At 38.1% G+C, this 15,179-nt stretch overlaps 1 protein-coding gene across 1 annotated transcript in view; it reads left to right on the top strand.

The window, feature by feature from the left end:
* Positions 1-15,179, top strand: part of ST6GALNAC3 (ST6 N-acetylgalactosaminide alpha-2,6-sialyltransferase 3) — a 214,203-nt gene that overhangs the window by 130,299 nt on the left and 68,725 nt on the right. Inside the window, exon 3 of the mRNA XM_058030106.1 lies at positions 8,016-8,425. Coding sequence (XP_057886089.1) covers positions 8,016-8,425 — 410 coding nt within the window. The remainder of the gene's footprint in view (positions 1-8,015; positions 8,426-15,179) is intronic.

Here is a 15,179-nt window from a genome sequence, read left to right as displayed (position 1 = left end):
TGTGAGTCTAATTTTTTCAAATGTATTTAGATTAGAGGCCTTACAGGCATTACTGCATCTGTGATTCAGCCAACTAAGTTCCTAGATAATGGTCCATGATTAATGGTGAGTGCTGATAATGGGAGGTTATTAGAGAAAGCAAACTTGGAACAAATCTGCTGTATACATTATATACTTTACCGCCATCTGCGGGTATTTATAATAAATACAAATTAAAGTCAGCGGTTAGAGCAACTCATGTTTTCCATATGTGACAGAGAATTCCTTAGACATAGTCTTCCAGTAGGCATCTTCACTGTAGGAATTCCCATTAATTTTTTTGCAGAGATACTTTACTATTACTTGCAAAGGAAAAACAGTTTTTGTGGAGAGAGTTCTTTTGGCCTTGGTTGCTGTCAGGGATGTCTTTCTAGAGTCCACACTGTAAGGAAGGATTATGTGTTACATGTTACCTCTGCTACACATGTTATTGGGTGTGAAAAATTGTTTTTGTCCTTTTGTACTGAGATTCATTGGCTATTCAGCCCATGTGCTAACAGGACATTCCTCCCTTTTATGTCTCCTTGAGTTGTGACATTTTGCCTCCTGGTGGTTTGTATTGTTTGCTGAGCAAATATTTCTGTATAGAGAAGAAACAACTGTTATCTTCCTTATTACTAAATGTAAAAAGCAGAAAAGAAATGTGATGCAGAGAATTGCAGAAGATAAATTAGAGTTAAATATTGTGATACCAATAACCTGCTGAATCAAGTGACATGTTTTGCTGGTAGCAAATGTAATGTTGCAAATACAGTTCTGCAGCAGAGTGACAAAAGGAGTGCCATTGTTAGGATCACCTTGTGTTGTACTCTGAGTTCTTTATGCTGTTTGATGGACAGTGTCTGGTTTACATGGTGTTTTTCCAGTAACTGTTGAGCACAAAATTCAGGAGTCATCACGTAGTACTGAGGGCAGGAGAACAATGTGGTGGATGTTAAGATAAATTACCTACTGGGTTCAGCATTCTGCAAGCAGTATTTGGTTGGAAGAATTCCCAGCTTTTGAACTATTACAAAGTCATGATATTTTAAAGCCTGCGTGTTTGTAAATGGGTGATGGATGAAGTGTCACAAACATTCTGGTTATTTATGGTCATCAGCTAAAGCTCTGGGATGAAGTCAGGAATACTCTGGAACTGATGTTGTTTGTTTGGTTTTCCATTTTTTTCAGCTGTGAAACTAATTTTTTCATAGGCTGTTTTTCAGAGTGAATGCTGTTTTAGTGCCTGCTTCCTGAACTTGTCTGCGTAGGGTGTGCATGATGGAGTTTGCCTCCTTTCCATAACAATTCAGTCCTCAACAGTGTTTGACAGGAGCATTTCCACGCGTGTTCTTGGGTGTACTTGTCTCTTTATGCTGATTTTTTCAATATCTATGCCAGAGATATCTGCTTTTCTTCCAGTTCAGAGATGTTCATTGTGGGGATCTGAAGATGCAGACATCTGCATGCCTGGGGATGTCAGGGTTTCTGGTTACCTACAAACTATAGTACTATATACTAGACTGAACATATCCATTTTCATCCGTTTTCTACTTGAGCAGTTGCAGTGTAAAGGACAAAAGCTTTTCTCTCTGTCTCTTCATTCCTAAATTATTTGATTGACATGTCTGATTAAGTTTTCTTCACAACAGTTAGTTTGTAACTTCAGGAGTTCTGGTTCTTCTTTGCTGGATTGCATCCCCGAACATCAGGGTTTATCTTCTCAGCTATATATATCAGTTTTTTTTCTCAAATCCTTCTTCCCCTTACATGTTTCCCTTTTAACACTAAACTACATTTTGCCCTTTTACAGGTGTCTGAAATGTTTTCTGTTCTCTCTTCTCTTCTGTGTGTTCTTTCCATGTATTTCCTCCCTCTTCTGTGACATTCATGTAAATAGGAGCACGTCCCTTCTGCCATCCTGCCTAGGGACAGGGCAATTTGCCAGGAGCGTGAGACACAAACCAAAATGGGTCTTCTGCAGACTGACTCAGAGTGCACATGCAGGACAGGTCTTCACATCCTTCAGGAAATGCCTTAGGGCAAAACTTTCTTCACCTGCCTCTCTCTCAGTGTCCTAAGTCCTTCAGAGCTGTTGACCATCAGTCCTCTGAGCTCTGCCTCTCCCGGCTCTTTCTGTTGTACTTGAAGCCCTGAATCTGGCAGCTTCCTTCCCTCATTAACCCTCCATGCAGAGGCAGAACAGTTTCTCTTGATCTTATTTACTCTCTGCCGCCTTTGTATTTTTAAGCCTTTTTTACCGATAGAGCTATCAAGAGTGTTCCAATAGTTTATTATTCCAGAAGAAAATACTAGTGTAGACTTATTTAAAAGGTGTCAGTTTCCATAAAGTTTCAGCTGGAAATCAAGAAAAATGAAAAAAGTGAAAGGGACTGTTTTGTTAGTATGAACTCCCATTCTTTCACCTTTTCAAAGTAAAGAAAAATGTTCAATTGGGGGAGCATTTTAACTCTATTTTAGAAAACTATTAAATACAATTTTTTAAAAATAGAAAGTTAAGATATTTTGATCAAGCTGGACATGACTTTTATTCAATTTTAGAAAATGTTGTTTTATCAGATTATCATGAGAGGTATGATCTTTGACTTCTCAATTTTTGCTTTATAATAAAGTAGTGGAAATTACCTCAAATATGTATCAAGACCTGGTTTTATTCTTTATAGGTTACATACTTGATTGTTTCTTTCTACTCAGAGTTTTCTCACCTATATTTGAGGCATTTAGTTTTCTGCTCTTGGTATCGTGAGATGTACTTAATTCTTGCTTTGTTTCAAAGCTGCCTGTATTGTTCCCAGTAGGAGCAGCAAAATCAACAACATTCTGGTGAGCATTTGCTGTGCTGTGTCTTGAAAGAGGTAGGAGCTGGCATGGAGCTGTCTGGAGCCGTCTCAAAAGTGAGAAAGATGACACTGCATCACTTTGCACTGTGATTCATGTTTGGAAGGTTTGAGTTTCTGCTTTGGGTTTTTTTTTTCCTTTCCATGAGAAAGAAAACTAAAATGTTTCAAAAATAGACTTGCTGGTTGAAAGTTTAGATGGGGTGGGTGATTTTGGCCCACAGATTTCAACTTCTGCTCAAAATCCGAGCTTCCTTTGTTTTTCTATCTTTTTACCACTGACATGAGGAATCCACAAGATACTTGTTCAGGTAAAGGGCTGGTACAGCCCCTTTAAGGAGCTGTAACCAGAGCTGCAAATCAAACAGTTCTCTAACAACTGGGTCAGTGTGTATAGAAAGACTTTTAAATACGGTTATTTATTCAGTCTCCTGCTGTAAGATTAGTCCCATTATGTACCTCCTGTGCACTCCCTTCCAATTCCTTCAATTTAAATAAAAACTTTCTGCTAGAACTCATGTATGTATCAGTGACATTCATCTAAATAAAATATCCCAGGCACTTGAGTCTCAGGAACAGTCTTATGAAGGAGCAGATCATGTTCTATTTATTTGAAAATGGATGCATGTTGACGTTGGGGTTATTTCAAAATAATGTCAAAATGGTAAAATCTTTATGAAATCTTAACATTAAATTTTATGAAGACAGAGATGTCTGCTGGGATATGATGCTGAGGGATAGGACCAAAATCAACTGCTGAAGTTAAAAAACCCCACAATACTGCCATAGGGCGGAAGAGGGAACAAACACAATCTCAGGGTAATCAGTCATTTTTATAATTTTTATCATTTTTTTCTTGATGTTAGTAATATAATGTAAGTTAGATACAGTGCTGAACTACTTTGGTAGTTCTTGCTGGGTGAACGCACAAATACTGTCTTTCTTTTCTTCTAATGTGCTGAATTTTTTCCTAGAGAAGCTTGGCAAGTCTTTTCTCCCAATCAGAGGTCTGAAGAAATTGAGTAAGTGTAGATAAAACCAGCTTGTTTAATCACTGAAACACAGAAAAAATTAAAATACATTTTTTGCTTGCAGAGTAGAGGAAAGCAATAAAAATGCCAGACGGTTAATGCCTCTCTTGTACCTTTCATTTCAAAGACCTCAAAAGAACATCGAAAAGAATAAAGGCAAAATCTATTCCCTATTGGCATCATTATAAATGTTGTATCCTCTGAAACTCTAAAGACATCCAAGAAGAGTAGAAGAATAAATGGCATTGAAATAAAGAAAGTCTCTCTGGAGCTTTGTTCAATCGGCTTTGTTAGAATTCACTCAAATAGGATGATTATAAGAAAAGATCTCATTTGTTTCAACATTAAAGGAGCAAATTAATATGTGGCAAGCTGCTAATAATTGCCTCATTATGTAGTGAATGGGCATTGCGTCCAATTTACAAAATTACAATCATATTGTTAAAGTAACAATTGAGAAAGTTTAGTGTGAGTTTCCTAACTATCTGTGTGATTAGTTGTGGGATTCAGAGTGGAACAGTTGGTGTCTGGAGAGAGCACACCGCCAGTCCACAGTGCTAAGGAGCCACAAGAGAAATTCAGCTTTTCATTAGTGGAGATTCCATCTGCAGAGGTCCTGAGCTGGGTTTGGTCCAGCTGGGGAGCGAATCTGGCAGTCTCAGCTGAGACCAGAGCTTGGCGTGTGTCTGTTTGTCCAGACCTTATCCTGTGTTTCAGAGACCTGGCCTGAGATCATCCCCACAGGGACCTCAGCAGATGTACAGGGCTGTGGCTGGGGAACTTGGTGATCCAAGATCTGTGCCACTGGGAAATCCACCCATACAAATGGTTCTGTAGCTGGAATTTCAGTCTCCTGGTGGAGACTGGAAATGCTGGGGGAGTTGTCAAATTTGGACAGTAAGCAATTTTCCAAATAATGAAATCCTGTGTGGAAGAGAATCATGTTTTGTGACCTACTTTAGTTGGATTTGCTTGTGACCTTTTCTAATTCTGGCTGATTTTGTTATTTAATGATTTGACCTTTGATTCTGTGAAGCCACTTCAGTGCTAAATGCAAAGATTTAATAACTAGAACTGTTTGATAAGTGACCTTTATTACACAGCTATTTCTCTTTGCTAGGGAAATGGCACTGTTTTGCAAGTTCTAATTCACACTTTTAATTATCTTTTCTATTGTCTGTAAGCTTGCACAGGAAATGGAAAGGTCAGACATTTCATTTTCTTTACTGATTAAAATGTAAGTGTTCCTCAACAGTTACAATGTATCATTCAGGAAAAAGATGGGACTATTTGTCAGAACCATACCCAGCTGCTCTGCTGAGGTCTTCTACATCCTTCTGGTCAGCAAAAAAATTAGCAGTTTTCTAGCAGCAATAATAGCTCAGCCCCCTTGGTGTTTAGAGATGGGATAAGTAAGTACATGACAAGAGAAGAAAAGCTGAATGGTTCTTAATGTTTTTGCCTTTAACTCATGTACCTATGATGCAAGTGAATGATGATGTTGTGAGAGGTGAACCTTGGCCTGATTTTCTGGGTCCACAGAGGAAAATCAGTAACAGCACAAGTTTCAGTGTGGTCCTGCCAGTCTGTTTCAGTCCCACTGCTGCTGGACCATCTCTGCAGAGGAGAGGGCAGCCAGGACTACCTGGCAGACCCATTTATATTGTATGTGGATTCATGTGTGTCACTGAAACCACCCTTCTCATCTGTGACACTTGCAAACCAACACCACAAACTGGTGGCCTGTCTCCATATGGGGCTCAGTGAGTGAATATTGATGTGTTTTCTCATATGTTGAGGGAGATATGATGCAAAAAGGTGATGATGGCAGTGGGTGATTCTGGATTCACTGGAATATCTGTCATGGGTGTCAGTCTTCCATTCCAACTCTGTCCTGGATCTCTGTTGAGAAATGTGCATAGTGGGACATGTAAAATCTCAGCATTGTGAAAAATATTTATTGTGAGATAGAGCTGGGAGGGGGTTAGCCTCTGACTCTGTTCAAGAAGGCAGATTATATGTTGACCTAGTGTAGGCATGCAGTATTATGAAAGCACTTTATAAATTGGAACAAGATAAATGAATCACAACAAAAGAGCTAGAAAACCAGGGGACACAGTTGCAGGAGTGAGTGTACTCAGCTTATTCAAGCAGAACAGTTGCACTCAGTGAATAGAAAATGTGCAGTGCATTTCTAACTAAGGTGAGGAAATTCAAACAATTCTAAATTTAAGAGAGCAGCTCCATTTAAATGGAGAAGGAAGAATTTAGTGAAAAAGCAGCTCTAAGGATGAGACAAATTTAAATGGAACCAGATTGTTGACCAAATTGGCTTTTCCTATCTAGCAGTTTCATATTCAGCATTTGTTAGCTTGAAAGTTCAGCCTGAAAGCTATAAATTAATCTACTGGGTCTGTAACTATTCACTTCATGCTAGAATATGAGTTATGCTCGTGGATTTGTTTAGGTCACCCAGCCATGTCCCCATAATGTATCTTAGAGAGAATTTCTGTAAGTAAGCAGTAAACAGAAAGGCTGCTGCATTCAGCTGCATCTCCTGGGATTTCATTGCTGCTGTCATAGAGCCATGCAGGACAGCTCTCTAAAACTATACCAGCTATAAAAAACGTATGGTTTTCTGTAAAGGAAGCATTGACAACACTTTTGCATTCAATCAGGAATCTTTAGCTACTGATTTAGGAAAGAATGTTTTCCTGAACCAGCCACGTAACAAAATCAAATCAATCAAAACAGAGAAATCAAAGCCTTGAAATTGTAAGGTTTACTGCACAAGTCGTGCAGGATGCACCTTAATTCAGTACAATATTTGTCACCCAAAGATTAGCTCTTACAGTTTGACTTTCTTAAGATATTTGTTTCTTGTCCTTGCATTATTCCCCCTTATCAAAGAATTCATTTTATTGTCAGCAATTGCACCCTAGGGTTATAGTGGTCAAATGTAGGCAGACTATTCATCCACATCAGTTAAATGAGGTTTGATTTTGAAGAGAAATAACCACAAGACTGATCAGAAAAGTGCATAGCATCCTGTCAGAGTAAATGTTCAATGAACGTGAAGAGAATTTTTCCTAAAAAATACTAAACGGAGGTCACTGCCTCCCAATTGTGAGCATGACAGAGGATCAAGTCTGTGACCACACAAAATATTGTAGGTTATCTCTGACCTAGATGATCTCCTGTAAGGTTTTTTTCTGATGGGTCTAGTTTTCATTTGATTTCAATTTCTAACTGAACTCTTTATACAATCCTATTTAAATAGAGGGCATTTCCTTTTAGTCTGTAGGTACAAAACAATGAAAAGAGATTTACTTTTTATACTCTGACAAATGGAGCATCAGATAGGTCCTTATATCTTTGTTAGATTATCTTTTTCTATTTTCGATTCATACTGGAGTAATAGCACCCTAGAACATGGTAACAAAATACTGTCTTTGATTATAGTTTTCTCAGGATTAAGTTCCTAGTTCAGGTGTCACCAGTTCCTCTGCCTCGCATTTTCGATGGATCATAACAACTCTCTGGAGAGAACAACATCTTCTCTGTCCGCATCTCCTTTCCAGCTGCAGGATTTTCATACTATTCCATTGCTTTTTAGGGATACATTTTGCATTTGACTTCTTTCACAAATTTGGGAACTGTTCATTCAGACACAAACCCAGTTAATGTACAGTTAAACTTCCAGCATTACTTTTTCAGTAGGTTTTTTCCTATTGCTGTCAACACCTTGTTAAAAGAGAAGCCATTGATCTAAATATTGCTTTCTACTGTTTCTTTATTTCCTTGTTTTTTTTAGTGAAAAGAGTAACATTTAGAGGGGAAAAAGGAATTATTATCTGTATAGTTGACTTTGCAAGGTGGTAACAAAGGCAAGGATTGGAACTTTTCTATTTCATTTAAAAGGTTTGCATTTGTACTGGTAGGGTTTTTAAGCAGCTCTGCCATGTGAGGATTGTGGTTTTAGTTTTTTAAAGAGAAGCATTATTATCCATTTGTTGTACTGTACCTGTTTTTCTTTTAACTGAATTTTCAGTCTTCATGTTTTACAGAGAAAAACTTGCAATATAAATTATTGTTTCCTGTCTTCCAGCCTCTACAACTTGACTGTGACCTCTGTGCCATTGTTTCAAACTCAGGACAGATGGCTGGCCAGAGGGTGGGCACTGAGATAGACAAGTCCTCCTGCATCTGGAGGATGAACAACGCTCCCACAAAGGGCTACGAGGAAGATGTTGGGAAGAGGACCACCGTAAGAGTGGTCTCTCACACAAGTGTGCCTCTCCTGCTCAAGAATCCCGAGTACTTTTTCAAAGAAACCAACAGCACCGTTTACGTGATCTGGGGTCCTTTTCGGAACATGAGGAGGGATGGAAATGGCATTGTGTACAACATGCTGAGGAAAACTGTTGACAGCTACCCAACTGCCAAAATCTACGTGACCACAGAGAAGCGCATGAGTTACTGCGATGCGGTGTTCAAGAGGGAGACGGGAAAGGACCGGTGAGTCTGAAACGTGAGGAACAATTAAAATGTTTGACAAAAGATACGTGAGGAAAGTCCATGTGGGATGTCAGCTACTAAATGAGTCCCCAGATATGTTTTTAATAGATTGTTATATGGGTTTGACTGTTATAAGCACTTGATGAGGCAGCAGCTAGGCCCCATTTACCCCACCTACGCTACCTTCTGTTCATTCCATTGCTGTTGGCTTGAGTCCCAAAAATATTGGATGTCTTCCTGAAATGTTTTCAAAGCTGTGTGTTGTTTTCAGCTCAATTTACTATTGATTAAATTGACATTTTATTTGAAGAGGATAATCCTACACAAACAACATTTCCAAATGCACAACCTCAGAATAATTCTGGATATTGCATTTTTTTCTCTCTTGAGATTCACTGTAGCTTTTCTTCAAACACAGACCTCAGGGTTATGCATTATTTCTGTTTCTTGGTGAAAACAGGTTATCAGACATACTGGAATAGATTTAGGTTTTTACCAGTATTATGCTGAAATTCTATTTTCTATGCTTGATAATGTGTATTTATGCTACTCAAGTGAGGCTGTAAGAGGTGAAGGTGTGAGGACTGTTTGGGCTAGCATGTTCAAAGAAGAAACTAGTTTTGTGGAATTAAGACCACAAATTTCAAGAATTTGTAACCAAGCTGCAAAAATTCAGGCCATCTCTGTTTTGGCATGGAAGCGCGCCTGTCACACATACTCACTTGAGCTAATGAAGAAGGCGTTTCCAGATCACTGCTGTGCCTTAATATTAATTTTTGAATTTGTGCATCACGAATTTGAGGTTGGAAAGGACTGTTGCCATTCTGACCAAATTAATGATGCAGGTTTTCACAAACAACTTAACGTAGTCTGAAATTTTGACTTAGCTTTTGAAGTAGAAAAGCTTATCTCAAAAGTACTTGTTTCACTATGTTATTAAACTGTCAGAACTTGGTGACAGTTGATTTTTTCCTATTTTTCAAACTATTGGAGCATAAGGAGGAGCCTGCCCCTGTTCACCAAGTGCACATATTGCTGCTGTGGTTCTGGAGTTGGAGGGAGCTCATATATCTCATAAAGGTGTCAAGGTTATCATGGCTTCTTTAGTTTAACTGAGCAAACTGATAACCAGAGGCTAATAAATACACAAGATCCGTTCTTGAAAAATGACCTTTAATAATCCAAGTCATCCTGTTTACATATTAATCAAGCCAAATATGATAATGGGTATGTTATTGTATTGCTGTACACAAATTTGTTTGTATTTATGAGTCAGTCAGGTCACAGTGACTTTACATGACGTTATCAAAATCCTTATTGTGAGATTAGACCTTGAAAATCTCCTCTTTTTCCTATGAAAGAAGGACATCTCATCTTTCAGTGTCAAAGTATCCTTCTCTCCAGCCTAATCCATTCCTCTTCAACAAATTAACACATCTCAGGTTTTTATCGTTACGCAATTAACACGATACAAATGCTTCTTTTCATGTAAAAAACAGACTGAACTTCTCTCAGAGCTTACAACAGAGTTCTTAAGCAACCTAATGTCAAAATGGCCCATGTTCTTTTTCCTTAAGTTTCACATTGCAACAGCAATACATTTTTATGAGCCTGGCTCACGACCCTTCACGTTGTTTGTGCATGTGTGTCCCTTTGACACCAAGGGAAAACCCACCACTTCTCACAGTGGCAGCCAGTTAACATCTTTCTATCTACTGAAACTTTCATTTTTAGTCCTGCTTTTCCACATCAAATACTTAGTGATGTTTTTAACATCATTTAGTGATTTTGTCATGCAGAAACAAGGAAAATGATTGATGCATCACCAGCCAACGCCTTCTGTATCTCAAGAAAACATCTTGCAGTTCCCTAGTAATTGGGGACTTCAGTTTGGAAACTGTTTCATTTTCTGTAACATCTTCAATTTGCAGGACCTGTCTTCTGTTTCTAGGGAGGGTCATGAGACTGTTAGAGGTATATGTGGCATTTGTGGAAGCAGTAAATGGAGAGCACAGGAGATTTGTGGGTGATGAAAATACTTTCACACATTGTGCCAGGCTATTATGATGCTGAGACAGACTCAGGTTCCTCAGCCAAATATTCCTTCAGTTCCTCAGAGAAACATCAACCCTTGCTTGGAATATTAGATTGAACAGAGGTCTGGTTCGACATGTTTCCAGCAAAAATTCTGGAAGGAAACCAATTTCAACTCATATTTTAAAATGTACTGAGTGAATTGCAACTACATCTATTTTAGTTTAATCCTAAAATACTGTCTTTCTGTACAGTATATGCTACTAATGCATAGTAAGATTGCAGCAGATTTCTAGTCTGTCGAGCCTTTAATGAGTTTTCTGTTTCTACTCTTTGATGTACAATCTTTTTAGGTAATTAGTGGGAATTTTCAGCAGTTTCATCCTTGTGGTGCTCAAGTTTTAAAAAGATTTTGTGAGAAGCAGCTAACAGGTAGGTGCTGCAGTCACTTTTCTACTGCAGAAAAGCTCTGGTCCTGCAGTGCTGACATGGGAGCTTTATCCCTGACTTCACTGGGTGCAGCTCCAAAATCCACAGCTTTGATATTGACAAATGATTTATCACTGATGCATGGAAGAAACAAGAATTGCCTCTGAGTAACTTTGAACAAACAGTGTTTTTTATTTTGTAATGCGTTTTTTAATTCTACAGTAGTACAAAATGCCCTCTGATATGGGCTGTCCACACTGGGTAATTAACCTTGCATGAGTGTTAAGAATCTGGGGAACATATGTTCTTTCTGAGAGTATTTGTTAGTGAAGCAGTCGAGTTCAAGGTGGTGAATGCTCATCCACTTTGAATAATTGTTCTACATAAATAATATTCATTACCAGACATTCACAATTTTTCATTAATGCATTTTGCTTGGTACTTCCCTAGAGGGAGCATAAAGCTGGCAGCTTCTTCCAGTACTTCACTAATGTGCTGGTATATTATATATATATTTACTCAAGTGAAAGGATTTAAAGAGATATTAGATAATTACTAAATGTGCCATCTTTGTATGTACCTCAATCCAGATAAGTGGTTCTAAAGCCATCTATATCTCTGCCATGCAATACAAATATAATGCAATATGATATAATAGCATTTAATTGGTAATAACAGAGAAAGCTGTAGTCTTCATTAAAGCAGCAAAACTAATTCTGGTCTGATAAAGTGTACTGAGCATCCCTAAATAGGTTTTAATTAGCTGGCACCAAAGCTTCACCACCCTTAGGGAGGGTGAAATTAATGAAAACTAGCAGCAAATAGATCAATGCTACTGGATGTTCTTGCCTTAGGTGAAGGTGATGAGAAAGAAAGGAGTGTCTTTTAAGGATCATTTAGAAAACAGTCTGTGTTAAAAGTCACTTTCAACAAGCAATGCTAAAATAAATCTGTGCTGATAGCAGAGCACTCTGATGTTTCCTGGACTGCAGGGAACTCCATTTGCGTTTCCACTGCAAGCATCTCAGGCCAGCCCCTGAGCACTGCCCAGCTCCACGTCCCCCTGGGGCTGGCAGTGGGCTCAGAGCCTCTGTCCCTCTGCACAGGGGAGGTGTCCAGCCCCAGCACACAGCCAGTGCTATGGGCTGGTACTGCTCAAAAATCACCTTGACTGGCTGTTTGTAGTCACTCTTCTTGTGAGTAACTACTGAAAAGAGCCTGCTGGGCTCTGCTGAAGAAATGTATCCTGAGCTCCTAAAATTCCCAGTAAGAGATACAAGAGGATGTTTGGAAATTCAGCCAGTTTGGTAGACAGAGGACTTTCCATGTGAACTGTGTTAACTCAGACACTGCTCATCCCATACCAAATCAGTTCAATTCAACAGCATTTTATTAGTTGCACGCACGTGTCTTCAGGAGGCAGGTTCACTGAGCCACATTTGCAGTCAAATTGCTGTTTCTGAAAGACTTCTGTCGATATCTTGGACAACTCTGAAGAAACAAAATTGCTTTTGTGCTTCTCTTCCAGAAGTTCTTAGTTTCCTCAGTTCATGCCAGATGGTGCTATGTGTTAGGTTGTGAGAAAGCTGTTTTATCATTCAAGGCAAAAAGATATATCATTCTGGTTGCTGACTTCTGCATCAAGATTCAAAATTTGGGGTTGTGTTCAAGCTTCCATTTTACTCAGTTCTGCTCACTAATTATTTATTACTTCAGTGATATATGAGATCTATATTATATCTCTGTCATTTAGAGCTAGCAAATTACATTCATCTAAAGTTTGGATTGACACTGTTAAGACAACTGCAGTCATCACAGCTTCACCTCAGCTAATGTGTGGTTTTTCATGTGTCTGACTAATCCACATGAAGCTATAGTCTAGTAAAAATGTCATTGAAATGAATAAATGAAATTACATTCTCTGAGGTTCAAGTAGCTGCAAGTTCTATTGTTTGGTGATATTCTCTGTGAATTGAGGCAGTAAAGCTGTCAGTGTCCAGAATATCAGAGTTTTATGCTGTGTTTCTGGTTGTTGGCTTGAATGAAATATTATGGTAATGATATTTTCATTTTTGGGCTTGCTTTCGTGAGTGTATTGGTTTCTCTATCAGAGTTATTTGGAGGAAATATAAAAGATTAGCTAGTGTTGCTTAAAATTTGCAGAAAACACTTTTTCCTTGGGAAGCTGTGAACATTGACACTGAGTTTGGCTCAGAGAATTAAATTTTGGCACTCGGGAAGTACATCCCATCAGTACTTTGTATTAATGTGATTTAAAAAAAATAATTCTGGAAGATGAGTAAAAGTTCATTTCATTTTGAATAGAAATTAAGCAGAGTTAGGGAATACCAATGTGTTTAAATTACAGAACTTTAGGAAGAAAAGGATGAAAAAATTGATTCAGATTGACAGAGGAAATGTATAATGTCTGTTGGAACATTTTTAAGGACAAAGATTAATTGTAGTTCACAATTTGCTTTAGTCTTTATCATGATGATGTAATATCTGCTGCTGCACCAGTAAAGTCAGCTGAAGGTTCTCAACTGCCCACGAGCATCTCAGCAACCCCAAAAATACGTGTTTGATATAGTCACCATTTTTCAAGTACTTGACAGTGGATCTCTCTTGAATTATTGCTTGGCACTTCCATTCTTCCTTTTTATAAAGTAATTCCTTCAAAAAATCCTAATGGATTTGTCCATCTTACTTCATAAAGGGTTTAAATAGTTTCATTGTCAGTCAAGACTGCTTTATTACCTGAAAAAACAAGGGTCTAAAGCATGAAACCTTAATGAAATAAATAGATTTTTCATTATAAAACACTTAAAACCTCAGCATCTATTGCTATTTGTGGTCAATCACCAGATGGTTAACAACTGTTTGGGGGTTTATATCCACTCTTCCATTTCCTGGTACAACACCAGTTGTTCCTGAGTGTTCTGCATTTATTCCCTGCAGCCCATTAGTAACTGCATTTATATTCTTTATGAAGATTTTCCTAATTAAGATGAACACTTTTCTCTATTAGGCAGATGGAACTCAATAGAAGAAGTCCGTTCTTTATTAACATGCCAGTAAATGCTGCTCAAAGCACCAGCACTTCTGTTAAGGAACACAGCTCCTACTACATTACACTAATTACACAGTAAAGTGAAACTTTATTAAAAAATATCAATATTAGCTATTATTTTGTGATAAAGCAGTGGCTGCATATAGATTGGTGTGAGCTGAGAGACCTATTGATTCTGCAGGGGTTGCTGACTATAGCCATGGAGTTGTTTCTTTTTAATTAATGATTAAAGACAAAGAATATATAATCAGGATCTACTCTATCATTGTGCATTTTCACATGTTCTTTGAATTTATCCATCTATGTCTTCTAATTTATCAAATCTTCATCAAGTGCCACTGGATCTGTTTTCTGCTTCTGATGAACTGTGTGTTAAATCGTTATCCAGTGTTTGGTATAGCCCTGTGCACGCGTTTTTCATCCTGTGCTTTAAATACTCTGCAGCTTTTATTCTTATGAGAGATTTGCTGATACCTCTCAGAAGGAACTGTGCATGTGGATGGGATTCTGGATTCAGTCCTTGAGGGTCCCTTGCAACTCAGCATATCCTGTGACTGTGATTCTCACATCCCATGAACATCCACCTTTGGAAAGGATGATGTAAGTCAGTGACTCATGCTGGCAATCCTGGTGCCATCCTGGTTTGCAGGGCTTCCAGTTTTGCTGCTGGTGGTGAGGATATTTTATGGTTGCAAAGGAGAAAAGTATTGGAGAGAAAAACTAGCAGAAACATAGATTTTGAATGAAGCCTTTGTTGTTAATCTTCCAGAGTTCAACATTTTTCACTTCTCAGATTACAGTGTATAAAATAGGTCTTTATGTTCCTAAAGGAGCTTATAATTTTGAAGGAATATAAATAATTTTTAAAAAATCTATAGCTTTAAAAAAAATCAATCATTTTTTTAAAATTCAGCCTTGCTGCCAGGTGAAGTAATTGTCTTGAAAAACAGAGTTATTACCATTGAAGTCTGTACTTATTACTTGTTGTCACACAGCAATTCTTTTCTAAGAGATATTAAACAGATTAGAAGATAAATGTAGTGTTGCTGTTGTTTAAGTGTGATATGTTGTGGTTGCTGGTAACTGTGGGGTTTCTAATGGAAGCTCCATGAAGAGCTCTGAGCTGAATTTGTAGTGCTAAGTAAAAAAAAATACTGGAATCAAACTGCATGAGATGCACTGGGATGTTTGTGCTACAGAGCCTGTGCTCAAGTGAGGATA

This window comes from Melospiza georgiana, chromosome 9, assembly GCF_028018845.1.
Source record: "Melospiza georgiana isolate bMelGeo1 chromosome 9, bMelGeo1.pri, whole genome shotgun sequence".
NCBI lineage: Eukaryota > Metazoa > Chordata > Aves > Passeriformes > Passerellidae > Melospiza > Melospiza georgiana.
The sequence above is the reverse complement of the archived record's forward strand: the minus strand, read 5'-3'. Positions and strand labels throughout refer to the sequence as shown.